General features: G+C 37.5%; 1 protein-coding gene across 4 annotated transcripts in view; it reads right to left on the reverse strand.

The window, feature by feature from the left end:
- Positions 1-11,208: 11,208 nt before the first annotated feature.
- The window catches only part of RIMKLB (ribosomal modification protein rimK-like family member B), a 21,795-nt gene continuing 9,901 nt past the window's right edge, over positions 11,209-23,102 (reverse strand). Inside the window, exons 4-10 of one of the 4 annotated variants that reach the window (XR_001513887.1) lie at positions 22,360-22,563; positions 19,409-19,554; positions 15,002-15,216; positions 13,410-13,537; positions 12,805-12,882; positions 12,186-12,345; positions 11,209-11,389 (exon numbers count right to left, since the gene is read on the reverse strand). Coding sequence is in view for 1 of the 4 variants with exons in the window: in XM_015564066.1 (XP_015419552.1) it covers positions 19,091-19,554; positions 22,360-22,563 (668 nt within the window). In the remaining 3 variants the exon portion in view is untranslated. Of the gene's footprint in view, positions 11,390-12,185; positions 12,346-12,804; positions 12,883-13,409; positions 13,538-15,001; positions 15,217-17,105; positions 19,555-22,359; positions 22,564-23,102 lie in introns of those variants that run through there. The other 3 variants (XR_001513886.1, XR_001513888.1, XM_015564066.1) reach the window with 3 other exon arrangements.

Here is a 23,102-nt window from a genome sequence, read left to right on the forward strand (position 1 = left end):
CTCTCATCATTGATGTTCCTATCCCTCTCCTTTCCTCTCTCTTAAATCACTAAAAACATACTTTTTTAAAAAGTTTGCTGCCCTAGCCGATTTGGCTCAGTGGATAGAGCATTGGCCTGCAGACTAAAGGGTCCTGGGTTCGATTCTGGTCAAGGGCATGTACCTGGGTTCCAGGCTCCTCCCCAGCCCGAGCCGTGGTTGGGCATGTGCAGGAGTCAATCAATCAATGTGTTTCTCTCGCAATGGATATTTCCCTGTGTCTTTCCCACTCTCTTCCACTCTCTCTAAAAATCAATGGCAAAATATCCTCAAATGAGGATTTGAAAGAAAAAAAAAAAGTTTGCTGAACCCTGAAAAATGATAGGATCCTATACATACTATTAAAAAACAAAGAATATTGCCCTGACCGGTGTGGCTCAGTGGATAGAGCGTCAGCCTGCGGACTGAAGGGTCCCAGGTTCGATTCCGGTCAAGGGCATGTACCTTGGTTGCGGGCACATCCCCAGTAGGGGGCGTGCAGGAGGCAGCTGATGGGTGTTTCTAACTCTCTATTCCCTCTCCCTTCTTCTCTGTAAAAAATCAATAAAATATATTCAAAAAAAAAACAAAAAACAAAGAATATTAAAGGGAGTTCTTAAGGAAAAAGATATGACTCAACGTGACAAACTATGGCCTGCAGGTCAAATTCATCCTGCCATAGGTTTTGAATGTAGAGATTTATTGGAGCACAGTAACACTCGTTTGTTTTTGTGCTACTATGGTAGACTTAAGGAATCACAAATTAAGATACCTGGAAAGACTATCAAATAAAATAAATATCAAAGACATTGAAAACCAACTTTAATCACTTTAAAAGATAAATGGCTGCCTAAAGCAAAAAAAAAAAAAGTTCATTCTGAGTTATAATGCAGGAGTGAGGAGTTTTTTTTACAAGTCAAGACAAAGGGAATTAAAAATAAAGAGATACTGTAGAATGTTAGCATAATTCCTTTGGTACATTTTCCTTATCTCCTATTTTTAATTTTCTAACTCTAAATTTTTCTCCCTTCTTCTCTTTTTAACTTGTTCAGGGCCACCATTACACATGTCTAGTTCTCTCTGCTTTTCTAAAATCCCAATAAAGATGTCTTTATTCTCTCCAGCCATGAATCTTCATTTACCCTTGCCCTTTCATTCCACCAGATAAGATTTGTTAACTTTGGGATTCTATTGAACATTTTCTAATCCTGTGGATCTACTAGTAAGAGAGAAGCTAGAATGGAGACCGGTATGGTTCTAGCTATGGGGATATCTGTATGTCCGGTAATATATTAGCCATTGCAATGGAACAACAGTAATGCCTGAGCTAGGGAGAGGTGCTTATTTGCAGTAAATGTATTTAGCTTGTATTTCTAGGAAGTCAGCATTACTGCTGAGGGAGATTTAAAACAGCTATTTACTGCTCTGGCAACCAGATGACACTATTCTTACAGAAGAGAGATAATGGTGCAAGGACTCTGTACAGGGAATGCCATTTATTAGCTATGTGACCCATGATAAGTTATTAACCTCTCTGTGCTTCTGTAAATTTTATATTATGTACTTTTTACCACAATTAAAATAACAATAAAGAAAGATCTTGAGGGCAGTAAAAATAGTACAAAGTTAATTAGTTCTCATATTTCTTACATTTTAAAAGCTTGTAGCTTTCATTAAAAAGAGATTTATGGCCCTAACCAGTTTAGCTCAGTGGATAGAGCATCGGCCTGAGGACTCAAGGGTCCCAGGTTCGATTCTGGTCAAGGGCATGTACCTTGGTTGTGGGCACATCCCCAGTGGGGAGTGTACAGGAGGCAGCTGATCAATGTTTCTCTCTCATCGATGTTTCTAACTCTATCCTTCTCCCTTCCTCTCTGTAAAAAAAATCAATAAAATATATTAGAAAAAAAAAGATTTGTGGACAGATGTTTGCTCCTGTTAGGGTGCACTGAGGGTTCCACATGATCTGCAGAAGGCACAGAAAAACACAGCAAAGCAGACAGAAAAACCCTGAAAGACAGCTGCTTCATACATGTGCTCTTGTCCATGCCATCCATTCCCTTTACCTGGATTGCCGTTTCTCCTTTTCTACCAGGAAGATTTCTCATTGTCCTTCAGATGCAGCTAGCAACTCCATGAAGGCATTTCTGACTCAGCTCATATTCTCCACTGCTCCAGATAGAACTAATTCCTCTTTCTTCTGTGCCCCAAACTTCGGGACTTAGTGAACGTGACCACAGCGTTAGCCGTCTTGTCATTCTTTATTTGAATTCTTTTTTCCCACCCATACTGTGAAACTCTTTAGAGTGACAATGAAAGGTTATCCATCTTCTCCCAGTCTAGGTACTCAGTATGAATGCATAAGTGAGGAGCCAAGGGCAAAGATGATCCCACATCCCATCCATCTCTTAACTCCTACACATTAGTCCCCTCTATTCCTGATCTAAACTCTTTCAGTGTTCCTTACCTGTTTGAGGCTCTTGTTTGGCATGATTTTTATGATTAGTGGAATCATTAATTAATTATTCTTTGCTGCAGCTAACATCACATATGGTCTGAATTGATCTATTAATAAGGAAGACATTTTAAAAAAATAAGGAAGACATGACCAAATGTTTGTCGAAACACATTTTGCTGGGCCCCTGTCCCAGAGTTTTTGATTCCTTCATCTGTGGTGGGGCCTGAGAATTTGCATTTTGAACAAGTTCCCCAGTGATGCTGATCTGCTGGCCCAGGGGCCACACTTTGAGAACTGCTGCTGTAAGGCTGGATCTGAGAGCAGTTAATCAGAACACCTTCCTGGAGTGTGGAGCACGATTCTGATAATAAAGGTGCAGAATGTCAACCTCTCTTCTGCATTTCTCTCACCAATGTCCAATAGAAAGCGGCCATGAAACTGTCTTCCTTTCTCTCTTCATCCTTTCTCTTTTGAAGTCTGTTCCTCCCAGGACTTCTCTGAGCTTATTGTTAGCAATTTCAATTTGGCATTCCGCTACCAGGAGTAAAAGGAAAATAGTAGCCATATGGGGTAGAAGAAATAAGATGCCAACAATAATGAGCTCTCTGTGGAATGAATCCAGATGAACTGTCCCTTGATGAGTTGCTCAGAAAATATGAGAGGCTGCCTCTGTTTTATCATCTATAATTTTTTTTAAAAAAAATACTTCCATAGAAGCATTGATGCATAAGGGAAACCATGAATGTAAAGTTTAATCTCCACCCTGGAGTAGTTAGTTAGCATTCAAAGGCCCAGAATATAAGCTTCATTTTAGCCAAGTCTTGTCTCTACTTTGTCCTGCACTCTGTTTCTGCTCTCTGGATAAGGGGACTCACTCGGCTCCAATGACACCAACTCCCCTGTTAGGAGGCTAACTGCCCTTCCGTCAGTCAAATTGGCCCACCAATTATTTTTATCTCTTCTGATCCACTTTAAAATCCATTTAATCTAGCTATCAGCCTGGTAATCTGTCTGGAATTTGGTGGGGGGAATGTGCGGGATTTAATAACCTCCAAAATTTAGGCTGCATAAAACCTATTCCTGGCATATCATGTGGCACATACAGATAAAATAGCCATGTTAGTGATTCTGTAAAGCGTTAGCTCATTGAGTTTTGTTCTGTGTATCAGAATCCTTACTTGTTCTGTGTATCAGAATCCTTCTTGCATGTGGACCTTTCTTGTAAACAATAAAAGTATTTCTGGAGTAAGAATTATACCAATTATATTTTAATTAAATATTATAATAGCTTATTTTATGCTATATATTATCTTAGGCATAACTATATGTGTATGTATATAATAGTTATTCAGAAGTACTCATGAATTTCCAATTAATCTACACCAAAAAAATTAGTGATGAGAAGCACTCATCAGTATAGCTAAAAAAGAAAAAAAATGTTCTGGCATGTGCGGAGTTCTTTTTTATATAATTCCAATTTCCCTGATCCTTTTTTATGTAATTTACTAGAGGCCCGGTGCACAAAAATTTGTGCATTGGGGGGAGGGGGGGTTCCTCAGCCCGGCCTGTGCCCTCTCGCAGTCTGGGACCTCTCAGGGGATAACCACCTGCTGGCTTAGGCCCGCTCTCTGGGGGATCGGGCCTAAGCTGACAGTCAGACATCCCTCTGGCAGCCCGGGAGCCCTTGGGGCATGTCCGACTGATGGCTTAGGCCCACATTCTTAGCGCTGATGAGGAGGCAGGAGAGGCTCGTGCCCCCGCCACTGTGCTTGCAACCATCAGCCCGGCTTGTGGCTGAGTGGAGTTCCCCCTGTGGGAGTGCACTGACCACCAGGGGGCAGCTCCTGCTTGAGTGTCTGGCCCCTGGTGGTCAGTGCACGTCATAGTGAGCGGTTGAGCAGCCTTAGCATATCATTAGCATATTACTCTTTGATTGGTTGAATGGCAGACTGGACAACCGGACACTTAGCATATTGGGGTTTTATTCAACCAAGCCTCCTGCTTGCTCCAGCTCCGGGGCTGCCGGCCGCCATCTTGTTTGGGTTAATTTGCATATAGTCGCTCTGATTGGCTGGTGGGTGTGGCTTGGGGCATAGCAGAGGTGCGGTCAATTTGCATGTTTCTCTTTTATTAGATTAGCTATTTTAGTTGCATCATTCTACCCAAAGATGTTATTTTCTCATTTCTATATTATTTCTACTTTTTCACACATAGTTTTTAGTCTTCCATCTGCTAACATTTTCTTTTAATACTTTGCTCTCCAAAAGCTACTTGACTTGGTAACTTCCTGGGAAATACCTCAGCACTATCCCCTAGGACAGTGATGGCAAACCTATGACATGTGTTTCAGAGGTGACACGCGAACTCATTTTTTTGGTTGATTTTTCTTTGTTAAATGGCATTTAAATATATAAAATAAATATCAAAATATAAGTCTTTGTTTTACTATGGTTGCAAATATCAAAAAATTTCTATATGTGACACGGCACCAGAGTTAAGTTAGGGTTTTTCAAAATGCTGACATGCCAAGCTCAAAAGGTTCGCCATCACTGCCCTAGGAGATGATATTCTCAACAAGTCAGCTTCCTGCTCTCCTCACACCAGAGGTCAGAAGAGAGGAGCCTGTTTCTGTCCCACTCCAGAACAGATGATCTGGGGCTCTACCTGCGTAGAGCAGGGGCTAATCAATGCAAGTCATAGTTTTGGAGAAAAAGGAGGGAGGAACCAGTGTGATGACTCCAGCTGAAGCTAGGGCCACTCCTTGCTTGCCTCAGTGTTTCCTCCACCCTTCTCTACTAATTACAGGCTTCACTTTTCATTTTCCAAATTCATTCCTGTGAACTATGCAATGTGTCAAAGTTCAGTGAAGTTGCCACCCAACCACATCCAAACCCAGATAGGAAATGAATAATTTTGTTTCCAAAAGTACAAAATTAGCTTAAAAAAACAAAAAACTAAAAGTTCACATTCAAAGAGGCAAAGGAGAATCATAGAGATCACATGCTCAGATTACACTTAGGAAGAAGGGCTTTTTCAACAAATATTTACTGATCACTGTTATGGGCTGAATTGTGTCCCCTCAAAATTCATATATTGAAGTCTTAACTTTCCGTGTCTGAGAATGTGTCTGTATTTGGAGATAGGGTCCAGTTGCCCCAACCTCCTCTATGATTTTGGACTTGACAGCCTCCTCAAATACGTGAGCCAATTATAAATCTCTCTATATATCTCTATCTCTATAATATATATTGCTTTTAAAATATTGGACATGATTGGAAATAGAGAATATATTTGAAGACCTTTTATTTAACTTCAAGTAAAATATTTCATATCATAAGATATTCCCATATGGCCTGGCTGGTGTGGTTCAGTGGTTAGGCAGCAACCTATGAACCAGGAGGTCACAGTTTGATTCCCTATTGGGGTACATGCCCAGGTTGTGGACTCGATCCCCAATGTGGGGTGTGCAGGAGGCAGCCAATCAATTGTTCTCTCTCATCATTGATGTTTCCATCTCCCTCTCCCTCTCCCTTCCTCTCTGAAATCAATAAAAACGTATTTAAAAATATAGATATATTTCCCGTATGAAAAGTACAATAACAAACAAAAAATACTAAAGAAATGCCACAGAACAGCATATGATTTTGTACCTAAAGTGTACTACTGATGATAAATATTATTCATAGAAGACAGATCTATGGGCTGGGTTAGAGTTATAAGAAAAAATTCAATGGAGTATGGTGGGTAACTTAGAAGCCTCAATGAACCTCTTTAATCTAGGTTTTCATTATGTTTTTACTCTTACGTTATAACTTTAAATCCTTCCAAATTAAAAAAAACCCACAAAACTCCTTTGTGAAAGATAAGCCCTTCCCCCTCAGTCCTAATCATAGCATTCCCCGTACAAGATACTTGCTAATTACTATCAAACCACCCTTTCGGAATTTAATGGTTCTATTTTGAGGCGAGGAAGTGGAAAACAGATAGGGGGTGACACCATCCCCTGACCCCCCATCCTCACCTCCCACAAACGGAGGCCAGGTGGCAATAGCAGGGTGATGGGGGTGGCACTGTCCACTGATCCCCTGTCCTCACTCCCACAGAGGGAGGCCAGACTGCGGCTTAGGCCCGCTCCCCGTGGGGAGCAGACCTAAGCCATCAGTAGGACATCTCCTGAGGACTCCTGAACTATGAGAGGGCACAGGCTGGGCTGAGTGACCCTGCCCCCAGTGTACGAATTTTCATGCACCAGGCCTCTAGTTAATAATAAAACTCTTTTAAAAAGGGGAAGAACAAGTAGGCTACAAACTCTTCATAGCAGATATTAGTTAATATTATACCACAAACTACTATTTTATTACTGTGGTTATATAACATGTGAGCCCAGAGAACATGCTGTATCCTCTCAGCCCATTTAAAACAGTATCTGGCAGCCCTGACCGGTTTGGCTCAGTGGATACAGCGTCGGCCTGCGGACTTAAGGGTCCCAGGTTCATTTCCGGTCAAGGGCATGTACCTTGGTTGCGGGCACATCCCCAGTAGGGGGTGTGCAGGAGGCAGCTGATCGATGTTTCTAGCTCTCTATCCCTCTCCCTTCCCCTCTGTAAAAAATCAATAAAATATATATTTTTAAAAACAACAGTATCTGGCAATGGTAGGTATTTAATATAAATTAATGAAAAATGAGAGCAAAAGATCTCAGCAAAAAATCATAAAGACTTCCAAAAGTTTATCCTTTCATAAAAAACAAACAAAAAGCCTGGCAAAAAATGGTAAGGTGCTGGCTTGTGTGACTCAGAACATCAAAAGGTTTCCGGTACCATTCCCAGTAAGTATTGAACCCAATACTTAGGTTGTGGGTTCAATCCTCAGATGAGGCATGTAAGGGAGGCAACTAATTGATGTGTTCTCTTGATGTTTCTCTCTCTCTTTGTCCCTCCCGCCCTGCCAATGTGGCTCAGTAGTCGAGCATTGACCTATGAATCAGTAGATCATGGTTTGAGTCCTGGTCAGGGCACATGCCTGGGTTGCAGGCTCAATCCCCAAAGAGGGGACGGGGGTGGGGTGGGGTGGTGCAGGAGGCAGCTGATCAATCAGTCTATCTCATCATTAATGTTTCTCTTTCTCCCTCTCCCTTCTTCCCTGAAATCAATAAAAAAGTATATTAAAATAATTAAAAATAATAAATAAATAACAGATTCTTGGGTGAGGATTAAAAAATAAAAAACAAATGGTCAGAATCAGCTTTAGAACTCAAAATTAACCATATGCTTGCAGCAACCAAGGGGACATTTAGTTAAGAAAAACAGCTGGATCTTGGTGAGAGCAGTGAGCTTTGAGGCATTTTAATTTACCTTAGTCTATCCCCCATTCCCCTCTTCTACTGTAGCCTTGAGAAATAACACCCTGCATTCCTAATCCTGGGGGGAGCAGAGAGGATCTCATTTCCCAAGAAATGTCATTATTTGAACTGTCTGCTAGGTTTAAACACCACAGCTGTCTGAGATGAGGACACAAACAGACTAACCAAAAAGCTTAAAATGAAAAGTTGCAGAATGAGATATCCATAGGGACTTTGAAAAACTCTGACATTAAAAAATTCTATGGAATTAGTCCAAAAGTCACTGAACACATAAATTACTTCAAGCAGCAAAATAGGCAGGAGAATCTGATTTCCAGATATGTCACATTGCTTGAGATATTTAGATTTCAACAAAAAAATTACAAGAAACAAGTATGACCTGTGCACATAAAGAGAAATCAAGAGAAAGAGTCCCTGAAGAAGCCCAGATGTTGTACTTACTAGATACTTTAAACAAATTATTTTAAATATATTCAAAGAGCTAAAGGAAACAATGTCTACAGAATAAAAAGACAGCATGAGAACAATGTCTAACCAAATAAAGCATATCAATAAAAAGGTAGAAATTTTTTTAATATATTTTTTTACTGATTTCAGAAAGGGAGGAAATAGAAACATCAATGATGAGAGAGAATCATTGATCAGCTGCTTCCTGCACACCCCACACTGGGGGACTAGCCGCAACCCGGGCGTATGCTCTGACTGGGAATTGAACAGTGACCTCCTAGTTCTTAGGTCAAAGCTCACCTCCTAGTTCTTAGGTCAAAGCTCAACCACTGAGCCATGCCGGCTGAGCAAAAAAGGGCAGACATATTTAAAAGGACTCAAATAGATTCTGGAGTTGAAAAGTAAAATAACTGAAATGGAAAATTCACTGAGTTCCCTACTTTTTGTCCCATAATTACTTAGTGTTTCCACTCTGGCTGGTGGGAATACAAACTATTCCTGTCCTTTTGTGAGCTCCAGGGACTTCTCACTGATTTCAGGTGTTTTTGTTTCTTCTTTTTTTCTCTGCCCTTGGGCAGTTTCTTTATATGCAAGTGCTCAGTACTCACCCAAACACTCAGGGAGAACCTCTGCAGATCTCTGCACTCACTCTGTGTGCCTCTCCTTCCTCTCTGGCACTCTGCTCTGAGAGTTCTAGCTATGCTGGCCCTCCATTTCTTCAACTCATTGAGACCACTACGTTCCTGTTAGATTGCCTTCTTCTGCACTGTGGCCTCAAAATTCCCCTGGAAGTAACCTGGGGCAATCACAGGGTTCACCCTAGTTGTTGTCCACCTCTAAGAAATAAACCTTGTGCTAACTGATGTCCAATATTTGAAAAACCATTGTTTCATAAATCATGTCCTACTTTTTCATTGTTTCAGATGGCAGGATAAATTCAGTCTCTTCAGTTATTTCATCTCGGCCAATAGCAGAAGTCCTCTTGCGGGTATTACTACGGAAGTCTCCGTTTCTCTGACTGTTCAGAGCATGTTTTCAACAATATAGCTAAAATAATCCCTTTATTTTTAAAATATATTTTATTGATTTTTTACAGAGAGGAAGGGAGAGGGATAGAGAGTTAGAGACATTGACAAGAGAGAAACATCAATCAGCTGCCTCCTGCACACTCCCTCCTTGAGTCCGCAGGCCAACACTCTATCCACTGAGCCAAACCGGTTAGGGCTAAAATGATCCCTTTAGAATGTTGTTAGATCATATTACTTCTCTGCTCAAAACTATCCAATGCCTCTCAATTTTTTTCAAAATAGAATGTTTTTTTAAGGCAGTTATTTTAAGGCTCTGTTTGACTTGACCCTTCATTACCTCTCCGCTCTATTATTGCTCTCAATGTTCCACACATACTAGCCTCATTGCTGTTCCTCAAACATTCCAGGCACACTTCCAGCTTAATAACATTTATAATTTGCTGTCTGTTTCCCCTACTTACTATAAAGTAAATGATGGCAAAGATTATGTTAATCGCTGATTTAACCCCAGCACCTAAAGTGTGCATGGACATAGTAGACCCTTAAAATACCCTTAAGTGAAAGTCTGAGTTCAATCACAGAGCATTTAGGATATAGGGAAGGTTACAAAAACAGGCACTCAGCCATAGGAGACAAAACAGAAATCGAATTACCAAAAATGGAGTATAGTATCAGAATCTTGCCAGTAACAAAAGTCATTTGATGCCAAGTGTTATTGTTGGACAAGAGATATTTGATGTGTTTTACCAAAGACCAGAATTTAACTTAGAGGTTGGGCTGAAATGGGGATCAAGTGACTCAAACTGTGGGAAGCAGGACCTGATATTAAGCTCGGCCTGAAATGCCTCAAAAACATGATTTCAAAGGACAAAAATGTCTAATAACAGAACTTCAGGAGTTTGGATATGCACTCGGAAAATATTATTCGTGTTAGAATTCCTATGAGAATTGCAATAGAATACCATCATTCTTTTTTAAAATTAATTTGTCAAGATTTTTAATGCTGATGAAAGATGTGATGAAATTGGCACCTTATAAACTAAATGATGGTAGAACTGTGTTACAAATGTTTGATTTTTTAAAAACTGTAGTAAAACATACATAACAAAATTTCCCCTTTTAAGCATTTTCAAGTGTATAGTTCAGTGGCATTAAGGACATTCACACTGTTGTATAACCATTACTACTTTCCATCTCCAGAACTGTTTCAATACCATCATTCCTAATTAAAAGAAAATCAAGTAGCGATAATTTTTTCTAAAAGTACTTGTCTGCCTACCAATATAATTGAATTTTAAAAAAATCTCTTTCCTTTGACATTCAAGAGATTAGTTATACAGTGTAAGTAAAAACAGGAGAGAACACAAATGAATCCCAAAGGTCCTTCTAATTCCTTGTGTGTTCCTTCAACCACGTTTTCTATCTTTGCAGTAGAAAAGGTGTAGAGCTTTCTTTGCGTAAGGAGAAAAATATATGTTCTTGACTCAACCATCTTCCATAATGTCAGATCTTCTTTTTTTTTCAAATATGCCTCTTACTAGGAAGACTACCTGGCAGTTCCTCCATAGCTCCTGGCCGTTCTCTGTAATGGCCAACTGCATTATGAACCCAGCAGCTGTTGTGGGCTGAGAGCAGCATGTAGTACCCATGGAAGCTCTAAAACATGTGATACATATCTATGCGCCAAAAGGAGGAGTAATTGTTTTAGAATACATTGTAGAGAGATTAGTCTATCAAAAACCAAAGCAGTTTCATCTTTAAAAAAATGAAGAAAAGAATACTGAAAATGATATATATGGAACTAGACTTCAAGTGTAGATATATGCACTGAAGTGAATGCATATGAGATGGAGTGGGTAGAAACAGCTGCCAAAAAAACAAATCGTACTCCATGCTACTTCATTTCCAGTTCTGGTGTTTTTATTTTTGAAAACACAATGAATCAACAGGTTAGAGCTATTGCTTCCTTGTACTGTATATTATCCTCCATTTGAAAAAAACACAGTTGAACGTATCTTCATCCATTCTGTGAATGAAGTAATAAGCAAAAAATACCACTGGTTACTTCAAAAGAACCTAGGGAGGAAAACACAGACAACCCACTTAAATTAGATTTAAACAGTCTTTGGATGAGAAAAAAAGTAAAGATAAAAAATTAACTAACATCACAATATTACAAATTGTTTAGATTACAAAAAAAAATCACAACTTTCTTTTTTATTACCACACTTTATCTTGGTGACCTCAGCTGGAAAAGATATACTCTGATTCTGAGATGGAAGATATTTAACGTTCTTATCATTAAAAACTGAAAGCGTGCCCTGGCCAGTGTGGCTCAGTTTGTTGGAGTATTACTGTCCCATACACCAAAAGATGGCAGGTTTGATTCCCAATCAGAGCACATACCCAGGTTGTGGGTTTGATCCTGTCAGGACGAATGCAGGAGGCAACTGATAGATGCTTCTCTCTCTTCCCCCTCCTCTTTAAATATATTAAAAATTTATCCATCAACTTTACTTAAAGCTGAAAACAGGGTTTACATATATTAACTAGAGATAAATCCCTAATTTTATATAAAGCTCAATTTTTTTCAAAGTAGAAGAAATTCATCCTAAGGCAAGGACCTATTGGCATTTATGATTACACATCACAGTGACTTATAACACATTCTTTTTTTTTTTTTTTACTATTCAATGTAATATTTATTTATTTTTTTTTCAAATTTTATTTTTTATTACAAAGGGTATTACATATGTGTCCATTTTTTTCCCCGCCCTAGACAGTCCCCTAGCCTCCCCTATTCCCCAGTGTCTTATGTCCATTGGTTAGGCTTATATGCATGAAAATACATTCTTAATTGAAAATAACTTACCATTTAGAGCTGAATCTAGAAATCTTAATCCAGTTTCCATTTTTTTGCCAACTTTACTTCACTTGGTATAATATGCTCTATCTCTTTTATGCAGATTTTGTCAGTAGCCATCAATCCGAAGAATCCCTTCTTCTGCTGCCACCTAACAGTTATGTCTCTACTGCAGCAGAAGGGCATACAGAAAAAGTTCTTGCTTATTATCCAGATTAAACAGAAAAATTCCTTTATTAAACGTTTCATAATTTCACATGTGCACAAACTTCCTCATTGTTTCCCCCCAAGACCTCCCCGCCCAAATCCAAGACAACAAAAAACCCCAGTCACTGAAAATCAAACAACGTATGATCAATGTTCATTCATGCTCAGCTGGGAAAATAAAAATAAAACAATTAAAAAGGTGCAAAGATTTAGACACAACAGTTGCCGTCTCAAGGAGCCCCTTCTTCCCTCCTTCACCTATCCCTATAATTTTATGAATAAATGCATAACTTAACATGCTAACTAGTCTAAAGCTCCTGCAAATTCTCAGTTCAGAGGCTACCAAAAGAATTGTGGCAGATGCAACAATAAAGGATTTTTTAAAAGTAATTCTAGACACCAAGGGTGTTAGGTACTTTACCTGCTTGAGTTTTCAATGTTCTGGACTGCTTATTGCCCAATGGCTCTGAACACATTAAAACACGAACACATACGCCACCTACATTTAAAATAGGGTAGCATTTGTATGCCCATATAAGCATTGGGAATATTTTTTACAAAAGAGTAATAAATGCATTAAGTCCTTTTAAAAGAACTGACCACAAGTGCACATTTCCTCAAACTGTATACATACATAAAAAGAATTAGGGCAAAAAAAGCATGACAGAATAACAAATGTAATAGCAGTTGTAGAACTGGAAATTAACACCACATTAATGTTTTCTGTTGGTTAAAATCCTGAAATTCATTTCTATTCCCATTCTCTTTGTCATTGTGGGTCTAGTTTTCAAATTTACTTTGTATTAGCTACTAAAGAACAGTATTCAATAATGAACTAGTAATACTAGTAAAGGCTCGTTATTGTTCCAACCTCCCACTACCTTTACCCCAACATAAAAATATGTAGTTTTACTAACTTAAAAAATAAAACACTGACATAAGCACCAAAGGCTAGCCAACAATAGCACTACCGTGACAGTTTCTACTTTCTATTCCTTCCCCCATCTCAAACCCCACCCTTTTGACCTCTGTATATGGGATGAGCCTGAGCAGGAGAGTTGGTGATGTCAGGACTGCGCCGTTCCCACGGATGATCCTAGAGGCCTGCTGTGCTTCTGGGAACTGGGGCACAGGGATGTCTGTCTGACTGAAACCTAAAACAACAACAATTCACCCCACCCCTCATGTTCCCAAACCCCACAATAGCAGCCAGGCATATATGCTATAGAAGGCCCACCTAATAAGTGATTATGGTAAAACCTCAAAAGCAAGATCATTCTTATCAAGTCAGTGATCTTCATGGAGGCAGCAAAACAAAGGCTGCTAAATTCTACATGTCCCATGCAATCATATTCCACACATTCTAAAGCTGGCCATTCTTATTAACAAGAGAACAAGTTCCTCCTATACAACCGTTTTTTAGCATACATCATAAATTTCTACAGGAGTGCAGCTGGGATTCTTTCGTTAATAAACTTCTGTTCACAGATTAAGTATTTTTGTCTTAAAATGCTTATGCAAGTTTCTGTTCTTATTTTATACGAGTGAAATAAAGCACAACAGTTTAATGATTTATTTTATACCTTCAGCTGTAGAAACAGCATTATGAGCCATGATTTCCAACTCACTAACTAGTGATTTATTGGACAGTCTCTTTGAATAGGACATCTAAAGCCACAGAATAAAACTACGTAGAAGTATTATCTTGAAAAGGTCCTGACTACTGTCACTAAAATTTCACCTATTAGAAAGAGGATTATCTCCCAAAATGATAACTCGTATGTTGGATTAGGGTACACAGAGGAGGGGATAGTATATTAAAAAATAGAAAGGACAAGTTGTATTCCCATTCCTGCGACTAACTTTATGGCCTTTATCTGCTTAACAACCTTGTGCTTCAGAAATGTCCTCCAATCTGTTCAAGCCTGTAATTTTTAAATGTTTGAACCATCATTTTATGATAATCTCAAGTTACATCTATTTTTGTTAGCACTAGTGTCTGAAATGATAACTAGTTCTGAAACCATGCTGCTCTTACGATTCTTTCTGCTACCTTTGTCTCATCATTCCCTTTCATTTTTATGATGTCACAGAAAGAGAAGCACTAAAGTCAACTAAACGCTATGGTGAATTTTTACCATATATATCATCTAGAACCTAAGTTTACCTTTTCAAAACTCTATAGTTTTCCATACCTGTCAACTCCTAATTGATGTCTTTATACTGTGAGCTCACTGTGTACTCGGAACACCAACCCCTGAAAAAGCTTAAGCCAGAGTAGCACAATGGAAGAAACAAGCAAACCCAAAACAAAAACAAAGCCAAAAAGTCACACGCTGAAGTAATCATAGACATATATGCAAGGAATGGATTTATCTATACGATTTAAGCACATCCCCAATCAAAGTCCTGAGTTCATCCCAACCAATTCCAATTTTATTCCCAAATGTTCTTCTTTAATCAAATTATTTGCTAGATATAGTTATGCCTTTTTTTTTCTTTTTTTTTAATGAGAGCTATTACAAACCCATGGTTAGCTGGAAAGCACATAAAGAAATTTTTTAAAAGGAAAGTAGTTAGCCTTATGATGGAAAAGAAAGGATAAAGAGTCAAATTACCTGTAAGCAGGCTGGGGCTGTGCCTGAATCCAAACCGCTGCATTTAGCATTCATTATACAGCTGCATTATTGGGGGAAGGGGAGTTTAGAAGGGCACTGACCCCGAAAGTTCTCAATACTTCTCACTCATCATCAGGAAGGGGGAAGAAGGAAAGTTTTTTCTCTGGGTATATTTTTTGTTTGTTTGTTTTTGTTTTTTTTGGCTCCTGAAAAGGCTGGCAAAGAACAGTAACAGTAAAAGCAGTTAGAATATTTCTTTAAAAACAATTTAAAAAATGCAAAACATTAAGGAATTTCAAACACCAAAGTTTCGTTAATATAAAAAGAATTTTCACTAGAGTTAGGCAGCCACCCCAAAACATCATGGCTAAAGGGCATTGATATAAAGGAAATAAAATACCACACAAAAATTCAAAACAAAACTAAAAACTTCAAATTAAACCTGGAGGACTAGAAGATTCCAACAGCAGATTTCTGTCCACTACTGAAACATCCCAAAATCCAAGCTTCAAAGGCGCCTAAATGTATCTTAAATGAAACTTTTTGTTTTTTTAATAAAAAGAAAGAAAGCAATAAACCTGGTTATAAATCCTGCGATATATTACATTTAAAAATGTCCTAGTACAACAAAAACAAATTTTAAATGAAATTAAACAAACAAACAAACAAATAAAAACAGTAGCAGCAGAGGTTACCTGTCTGAGCACCTACATTTTCTTAGGAGGGGATCGTGTCTCACCAGCCATATAGCCCATTAACCTTCTCAAAAAGAGTGAGCCAGGAGAAAATAAGATTTGATTTCACAATGTCTCTAGGCTCCCAGACCCCAAACTGGGGACTCACTGAATGAAGAGAATTTGTTTTTCCATTTTCTTCTTGAGAAAAAGAAGAGATGATTTTGAAAGTCAATTACTTCTTTCAATGCCTCCAATCATTTCTCAAAAGTCTGATAAAGTGCTTGATGAAAGCAAGTCTCTTGATGGATTTTTATGATGTCCCAGGATATTTTCTTATTGATAGCACATACAGAAAAGTTTTAAAGTTCAGTGGAGTAAAAGCCAGCAGAAATGACCAATTAATTTTAGGCACAAAAAAAACTATTAAAATTTTAAATGGAATAGTTCATGTTTATATATGTGTATGTATATATGTATATATATATAGTCCAGTTTTCATCATGAGTAACATAAAAACAATATAAGAAAGAATTACTTTTAAAATACAATTCAGAATTACAATTTTAATAATATACAATAATTTTACAGTAATCCAAATTTTGGCATGATTATTATACATATTTAATAAATACATTTTTACCTCTCATAATAGCAATAAAGATTAATAAACAAAAGTTATTAAACAATATGAAAATATATTTAACTTTCACTTAAATATCTGGGCTGTTTTCATTTGGGTTCTTCCAGAATAATTTGTTCATATCTTTTACCTTAATTTTTGAAGAAATTCAAGAAAATATTCATGTTTTTAAAGTCTAAGATGACCATTTCTCCCCTTTTCATTCTAACATGAGAGTATGTGATCTAGAAATAGGTTGGTAAAGCTATGTTTTAATATAATGTGAATGCACAAAAGATGAATACTGAATAAAACCAAAGATGAAATAATCTGGTATTTCTTATACTTGGTTAATTGGGTAAAATTTTTTAAAAAGATACCTACATTTTTCCTGGTGCTTTATCCCACCCAACATAAACCTTGAGTTCTTCATCAAATAGAGAGGGTATTTGTGTTTTAAAATTAATTAATCTATATACATGTGATATGTAGCTATTTAAAATATATGTAACATAATTTAGGTGGCAACCAGATGGTCTCTACACAAACATATGAATGATGATTAAACAGTTCTTTCTCCCTCATTTATTTCTTTATCCCAAATATGATACGTCCTCCAAAGTATGGTCATTCAGTGAAAGAAGTACCAAGTACTTCTTTCTGTTAATGAGTCAGGGGTACTTATATATGTAAGTCCCAAAATAACCCTGTGCAAGTCAAATTTTTCTAGATGAGATGAGAATATCCTAAAATAAATTAGAAATTCCTCTTATGTATATATTTTTCAGGTGAAATGAAACACTGCACAGAGTAGAAAATACTATTCTATTTGTCAACAATCAACCTTTCACTCAATTTCAATATTATTTAGTTCTATGGAAAAGAATTTTATTACATTCCTTTTTAAAATGGGGGAAAACTGTACAAGTAAGCATGATCAAACCTCTGTTAGATCATTAGAGCTGGTTAATACTGATCTTTATTATTGCCTCGAAGTCTCTCTAGTAGTGTCCAAGAAATTAAGTTTAAGGTCCATCTGAAGGAAAAAAAGCACTGGAGAGGCAAGAAAGGACTTGGGTGAAAGCTTCAGAGGATTGTAGGGAGATGGAACTTGCTGTTTAAAAAAAAATTACGTTGAGCTCTGGAGCACCTCCATTTCTTAACACTCCTTCAAAACCATCACTGGCATAGTTTTACCCAGGTTGTAAAGGCTCATATTATATGCAGTTTTGGGGCTTTTATAAATCCAGAAAGTAAAGGAATATAAACGGTGGAGAGCACTGAAGGTTTCAGAGTAGGGCTACAAGAGATTCAATACTGCTAAGTCCCCAAACAAAAACGCCCAGTCTACCCCACCCCAAAACCTATGTGTAAACAGGAGGAAACAGAGTCAGAAGCATTGAAGAAAAAAGCATGTAGCCTTGAATAAATCATACACTGAACAGTCCAGAAACAAAGAAAAACAAACAAACAACATATACACAAGAAACCTAAGAAGCATCTATTTTCCTTATGTTTTTAGATGAGTACCTCTACCCCAGTGGAGTACAGTTATGAAAACAGCTAATCTGCTTTTTAAAGTTTTTTTAAAAAGTGTTTCCCCATCATGCTCCATTTTCTAGAATCTATCCTTTTTGACTGGTTGGTGTAAACAAAAAGCAAAACACATACACATGCATGCGTGCACACACACACATATATACTCCCTCTAAAAATGTGAAAAATGCAATATAATGCTGAAAAATTAGAAATCACTTCAGCTTATGCTTAAGAACTAATAGGCCTTTGATTTGCCACCCAAAATATTTTTCCTTGTCCTAATTCTTTAAATGCCCAACCACTAAAAGAAAAACAGGGAACAAAAATAAAAGGCTTTCAATGTGCGTGTCTGAAGTCAGTGTCTTATTAACAAAAAAGGTAGTGTTTTCTTCACTTTGGCCATTGTTAAAGATGCAGGTATAGATCAGGGAATGTTAGATTAGGGTGTTTTAAAAAATGCAACATTAACAGAGCATATATCTTTCAAAAAAGACCAAAACACTAACAAATACAAGTCAATGCACATATTTTAAACTAGTGTAATTTTATCTACATTGGAGTAAATGATATTTTGTGTACCAGACATTGCAATACTGTTCATTTCCCCTTTATCATGCAAACATGCCAATTTTGTCATTTAAAACACCTTTATTGGGTCATATTCACATTGCCCTCCCACTCAAATTAAGGGAAAAACTAAAAACAGAAATAATAAATCCCAATAAGAGCCCCCTCAAGACATCGTAAACTATGAATATAAAGCTGCTAGTTAATATGGTAAAGGCAGAATTTTCATATTTGTATAAAAAAATTCCTATAATTTAGATAGATGTTTTCCTAAACCCATTATAAATCTTTGCCACACAATGTAAAGTTATGCTACTCTGAAGTTTATACCAACTGTGCAAAAACAAAAGCAAGGAATCATGAAAAAATTTTGTATGTTCTTTATGGCCTGAGAACACGCACATTTCTGAGTAATTAAAAGGGTAACTAAGAGAACCTGACATTTTTCTGTATCTCACCTCTTCTGCCTAGCCTATCTGTATCATCTGTAAATGCAAGACAGTAACATCTTACTAGCAGAGGTCTTGTCTATCTCCCTCTTTCTTCTCTTCTAACTAATCCTACTCAATTTTCTCTCATCTTCCTGAGCATATTCCATGAACAGCATTGCAAGTTGGTTAAAAAAATAAGAAAAAAAGAAAAAGAAAGTTTTACAGGGTTTTGTTGGTTAATTATTTACCAGTGGAGTCACTCCACCAGGAGTTCAATTTCATTGGCTAGCAGCTGGTTCATGTTGAATAGGCCCCCTGGGAGCTTGGTGAGCAGTTCTCGCTCGGTGCTTTCAGGGTCGCTGTCAACAGAGCTGGAACTTGCGCTCATGTTGTCGACAGCAGTGCTGGCTGGGGGACCCAGCTCCGGCTCACTAGTCTCACTGGCCGTGGACACCACGGAGAGCAGGGACATACGCCGGGTGAGCCGGCCAGAGGGCAGAAGGGAGGCGGCATAGTCCGCTATGATACCAGCTACATCTAGATTACAAGCCTTATCAAAGGCGATGAAACCTACATTTGCATTGGCCTCGCAGACACAGAAGGAGCCGTCATCTTTCATCAACAGGTCAATGCCACACACATCCATCCCCAGGATATTAGACACCTGGATAGCTAGCTGCTTCCCTTGCTCACTCAAAGAGCACATCATCCCCACACCACCTGGCAAAAGAGAAAAAAAATAAGAAGTTACCAAAATGATAAATTTCCGGAGTAAAATAAAGCTGGCCCCTAAGGCTAGCCCTTTCTTATAAACCAGTAGTGAAAACAAAGGTGCTATTCTCATGTAAAACTGGAACTTATGAAATCTAAGTTTCCTTCATTAGGGAATCCCTTTCCAGCCGTCTCTCAGAGAATTCCTAATTTCATACTTTTTCAATATGCTATTTATTCTGAAGAAGACATTCAACTTTCACAGAAGCCTACCTTACTAGCAATAATATAGACCAAGTAGAACTCTTGCATAACTACAATTATTACAAAAATAACAGGAATGCATCATATGGATGGAGGATAGGATAAAATCTTATAACAAAGGGAACCTAAACATGGCGCTCTTCTTCTATAGTCCTCATTCCTCAGCCAAAAGGATTCCGGGGCATAAGGGAGCTGACTGAATATAGGTGAAGTATTAAAGTTTGCTGGTATCTGAGAGAAAGGAATTAGAATTAGACTCTCATTTGGAGACTAGCTTCAGGAAGCTCTGACATAAGGAATAGACAGCAAAGAATTTTGAGAAGAGCTTGGCTCAAATAGCTCTGTGTATCCACAAGAGGAAAACTGACATCAGCAGTACATGAATATGCCTAATGTCTCTGATCCCAAAGCGGTCAAAAAGCAACTGCATAGGTGAACTGAGACCTTCCTATCACTGAAGCTGAAAGAGTAGGGAGGGGAGTCCAGGAAACAGAAAAGCTTCTTTAAAGTACCTCAGTAGGAGCCTGGCACATTAGCCCATGAATTAAATGACTGCTTCTCCAAACAACCAGAGCAGAGCCATGATGAGACAACAACCAAAAAAATAACAAGCTATTACCCTGGCCAGTGTGGCTCGGTTGGTTGAGCATTGCCCCATGCACGGGAGAGGTCCTAGGTTCAATCCCTGGTTGGGTGTGTGAAGGAGGCAACCAATCGATTTGTCTCTCTCACATCCATGTTTCTCTCTCTGTCCCTTCCCCTCTCTCTAAAAATCAATGGAAAAATATCCTTGGGTGAGGATTAATAATAAATAAATAAATCCTGAAAAAAATCTGAGCTAAAAAGAAAAGACAAGACTTAGAAAGAATAAATGATTTACCAAAAAAAAAAATAAAAGACAATTTGGCCATTCAACTGTAACAATGCAACCTATAAAGCAGTAGAATTGAAAATTGACTCTTGTAATCTAAGAATCCAATCTCAAACAATAAAAAAAGAAAGACATAAGAGGGGGTATATCTATCACTCACACCCCCTACCAGGGAAAATAATCAAGAAATGATACTAACATAAGAAAATGACTAAGAAGACAGACCTCAAGATATGGGAAGTTAAAGTTGGGGAATAAACAGTGGTGAGTAATGATTCCTGCAATATAGGTACAATGAACTCTAAATGGTTTGTTTTTTTAAAAAGACTACCTAGGATAGATCATGTAAATACTATATAAGGATTTTTGAAACATAAGAGAAATTCTAATATAGACTATGACTAAAACTATCAAATGTTTCAGCAAAACACTGGAACACAAAGCCCATGAAAGCAGGGATTTTTATCTGTTTTGTTCATTGCTATATACAAAATGCTGCTACAACAGTTAATACTGAATATGAGATAATATTCATCATAAAAAAGGCCTCTCTGGGGATAAAATAATAAAGACACTCAATTCTGAAGAACAAGATAGAAGGGCTCTTGCTCTATCAGATACCTAGGCATAATACCAAAGGAATTAAGATTGATTTTCATTCATTCAGGAAAAGAATAGCATCTGAAAAGAGGGTCCTTAAACAAACCAATACATATATGGAAATTTAATACATAAAATAGATGGCATTACAAATCAGTAATAAGCAGACTATTTATAAAGAGTTCTGGGACAACCAATTATTATTCATTCGGAAAACAGAAAAAGGGAGAAGAGAGCGAACAAGGTGACTCTAAGGATATTGGTATGAACTGGAAAGGTAGAATTGCCATTAAGTGATAACTGGATATGGAACACAAGTAAGAGGGGGACTTAGATCAGTTCTGGACATGTTAAAAATAAAAGTCTATACTCTCTCTCTCCCAATTTTTTTGGAGGCAACCAAAATTTTTGGTGGCCTTGTTTCAACAAGGCTTAAAAATAAATAAAATAAAATAAATATCCATTAGACATCTACACGGAGATACTGAGTAGGCAGTTATTTATATGTGCCTGGAGTTCAAGGAGAAAGCCTAAAATAGAGATATAAACTTGAGAATATTAACATATAGATAGTATCTAAAGCCAAGAGTGAGATAAAAAATTACCAAGAAAGTGAAATAAACAGAGAAAAAACCCAGACTAAGTTCTGTGGCATGTCAACAATAAGAGATCTCAGAAAATACACATTTAGATAAATCAAAATCAGCAATCTTATTTGGAACAATGGAGTCAGGACACATCTATCTTAAATGAATTCCAGTTATAAACAAAGGAAGTATATCAACAAAGAGGGTATCTTTAAATCTAATCACACATTTCATACATGTATGCACTAAGTTACAAATTGAGCCTGATTGAAAATAAATTCATGATTCAGAGAAATCCAATTTCATTACTGAAAAAAAAGAACAACCTCAAAAGTATATGTAGTATAGTCATAGTCTATTAATCATATTTAGATGTTAAAGATAATGTGTTTTTCAACTTATTAAGTAAAAATCTGTAGTTATGTACAAATACTCATTGGACATGCTGTAATATTACTTTATATGCTAGAAAGACACCATCATCATTTTTACCTAGTGAGCAGTTGCTTTGCATCCTCCCATCTGTTGAACAGCGTAGCATGGTGCCAACCACACGGCCTCCCACAACAATGACACGTACATCCCGTCCATGAGACTCTTTAACATACTTCTGGAACAGGTATGGAGCTTCATGGCGAATAAGATGGCTTAGATCAGCCAAATGGTGCTTATCTCGAGCCAAGAAAACAGCTTTGCCTGTGATTGAAAAAGAATAGAAAATATGTGTAAGTCGTCCATCTGTGGGTAGGTTGATATCCACTGCCTCCATCTTCTTTTGTCCCAGTCTGTTCTTTTAGAACCAATTACTTTTTAACCAAAGTCATAAAGTTACAATTAGTAAGACAATGCAATAACTGTACATAAAAAAGTTAATAATCACCATCCATGAGTCTCTCAATCGCCATCCAAACTCTTACAGTAATCTAGAATTTATTTCAGTATATGTTGTGAGGTAGAGATATAAAATTTGTATTCCTCCAGGTGAGCCAATAATGCCACTCACTTATTGGCAAAACATTTCCCTCTAAGCTAAAACATGTCATTAATTTGTACAATATATTAATATACTTCATCTGTATACAAGTGTGTGCAAAAATAGGCTAATTGTTGTTCGTATGGAAAAAGATATGCAGGTTATGATTACCGTATTTGCCGGCGTATAAGACGACTGGGCGTATAAGACGACCCCCTAACATTTCCACTCAAAATACAGAGTTTGTTATATACTCGCCGTA

This window comes from Myotis davidii, unplaced genomic scaffold (assembly GCF_000327345.1).
Source record: "Myotis davidii unplaced genomic scaffold, ASM32734v1 scaffold801, whole genome shotgun sequence".
NCBI lineage: Eukaryota > Metazoa > Chordata > Mammalia > Chiroptera > Vespertilionidae > Myotis > Myotis davidii.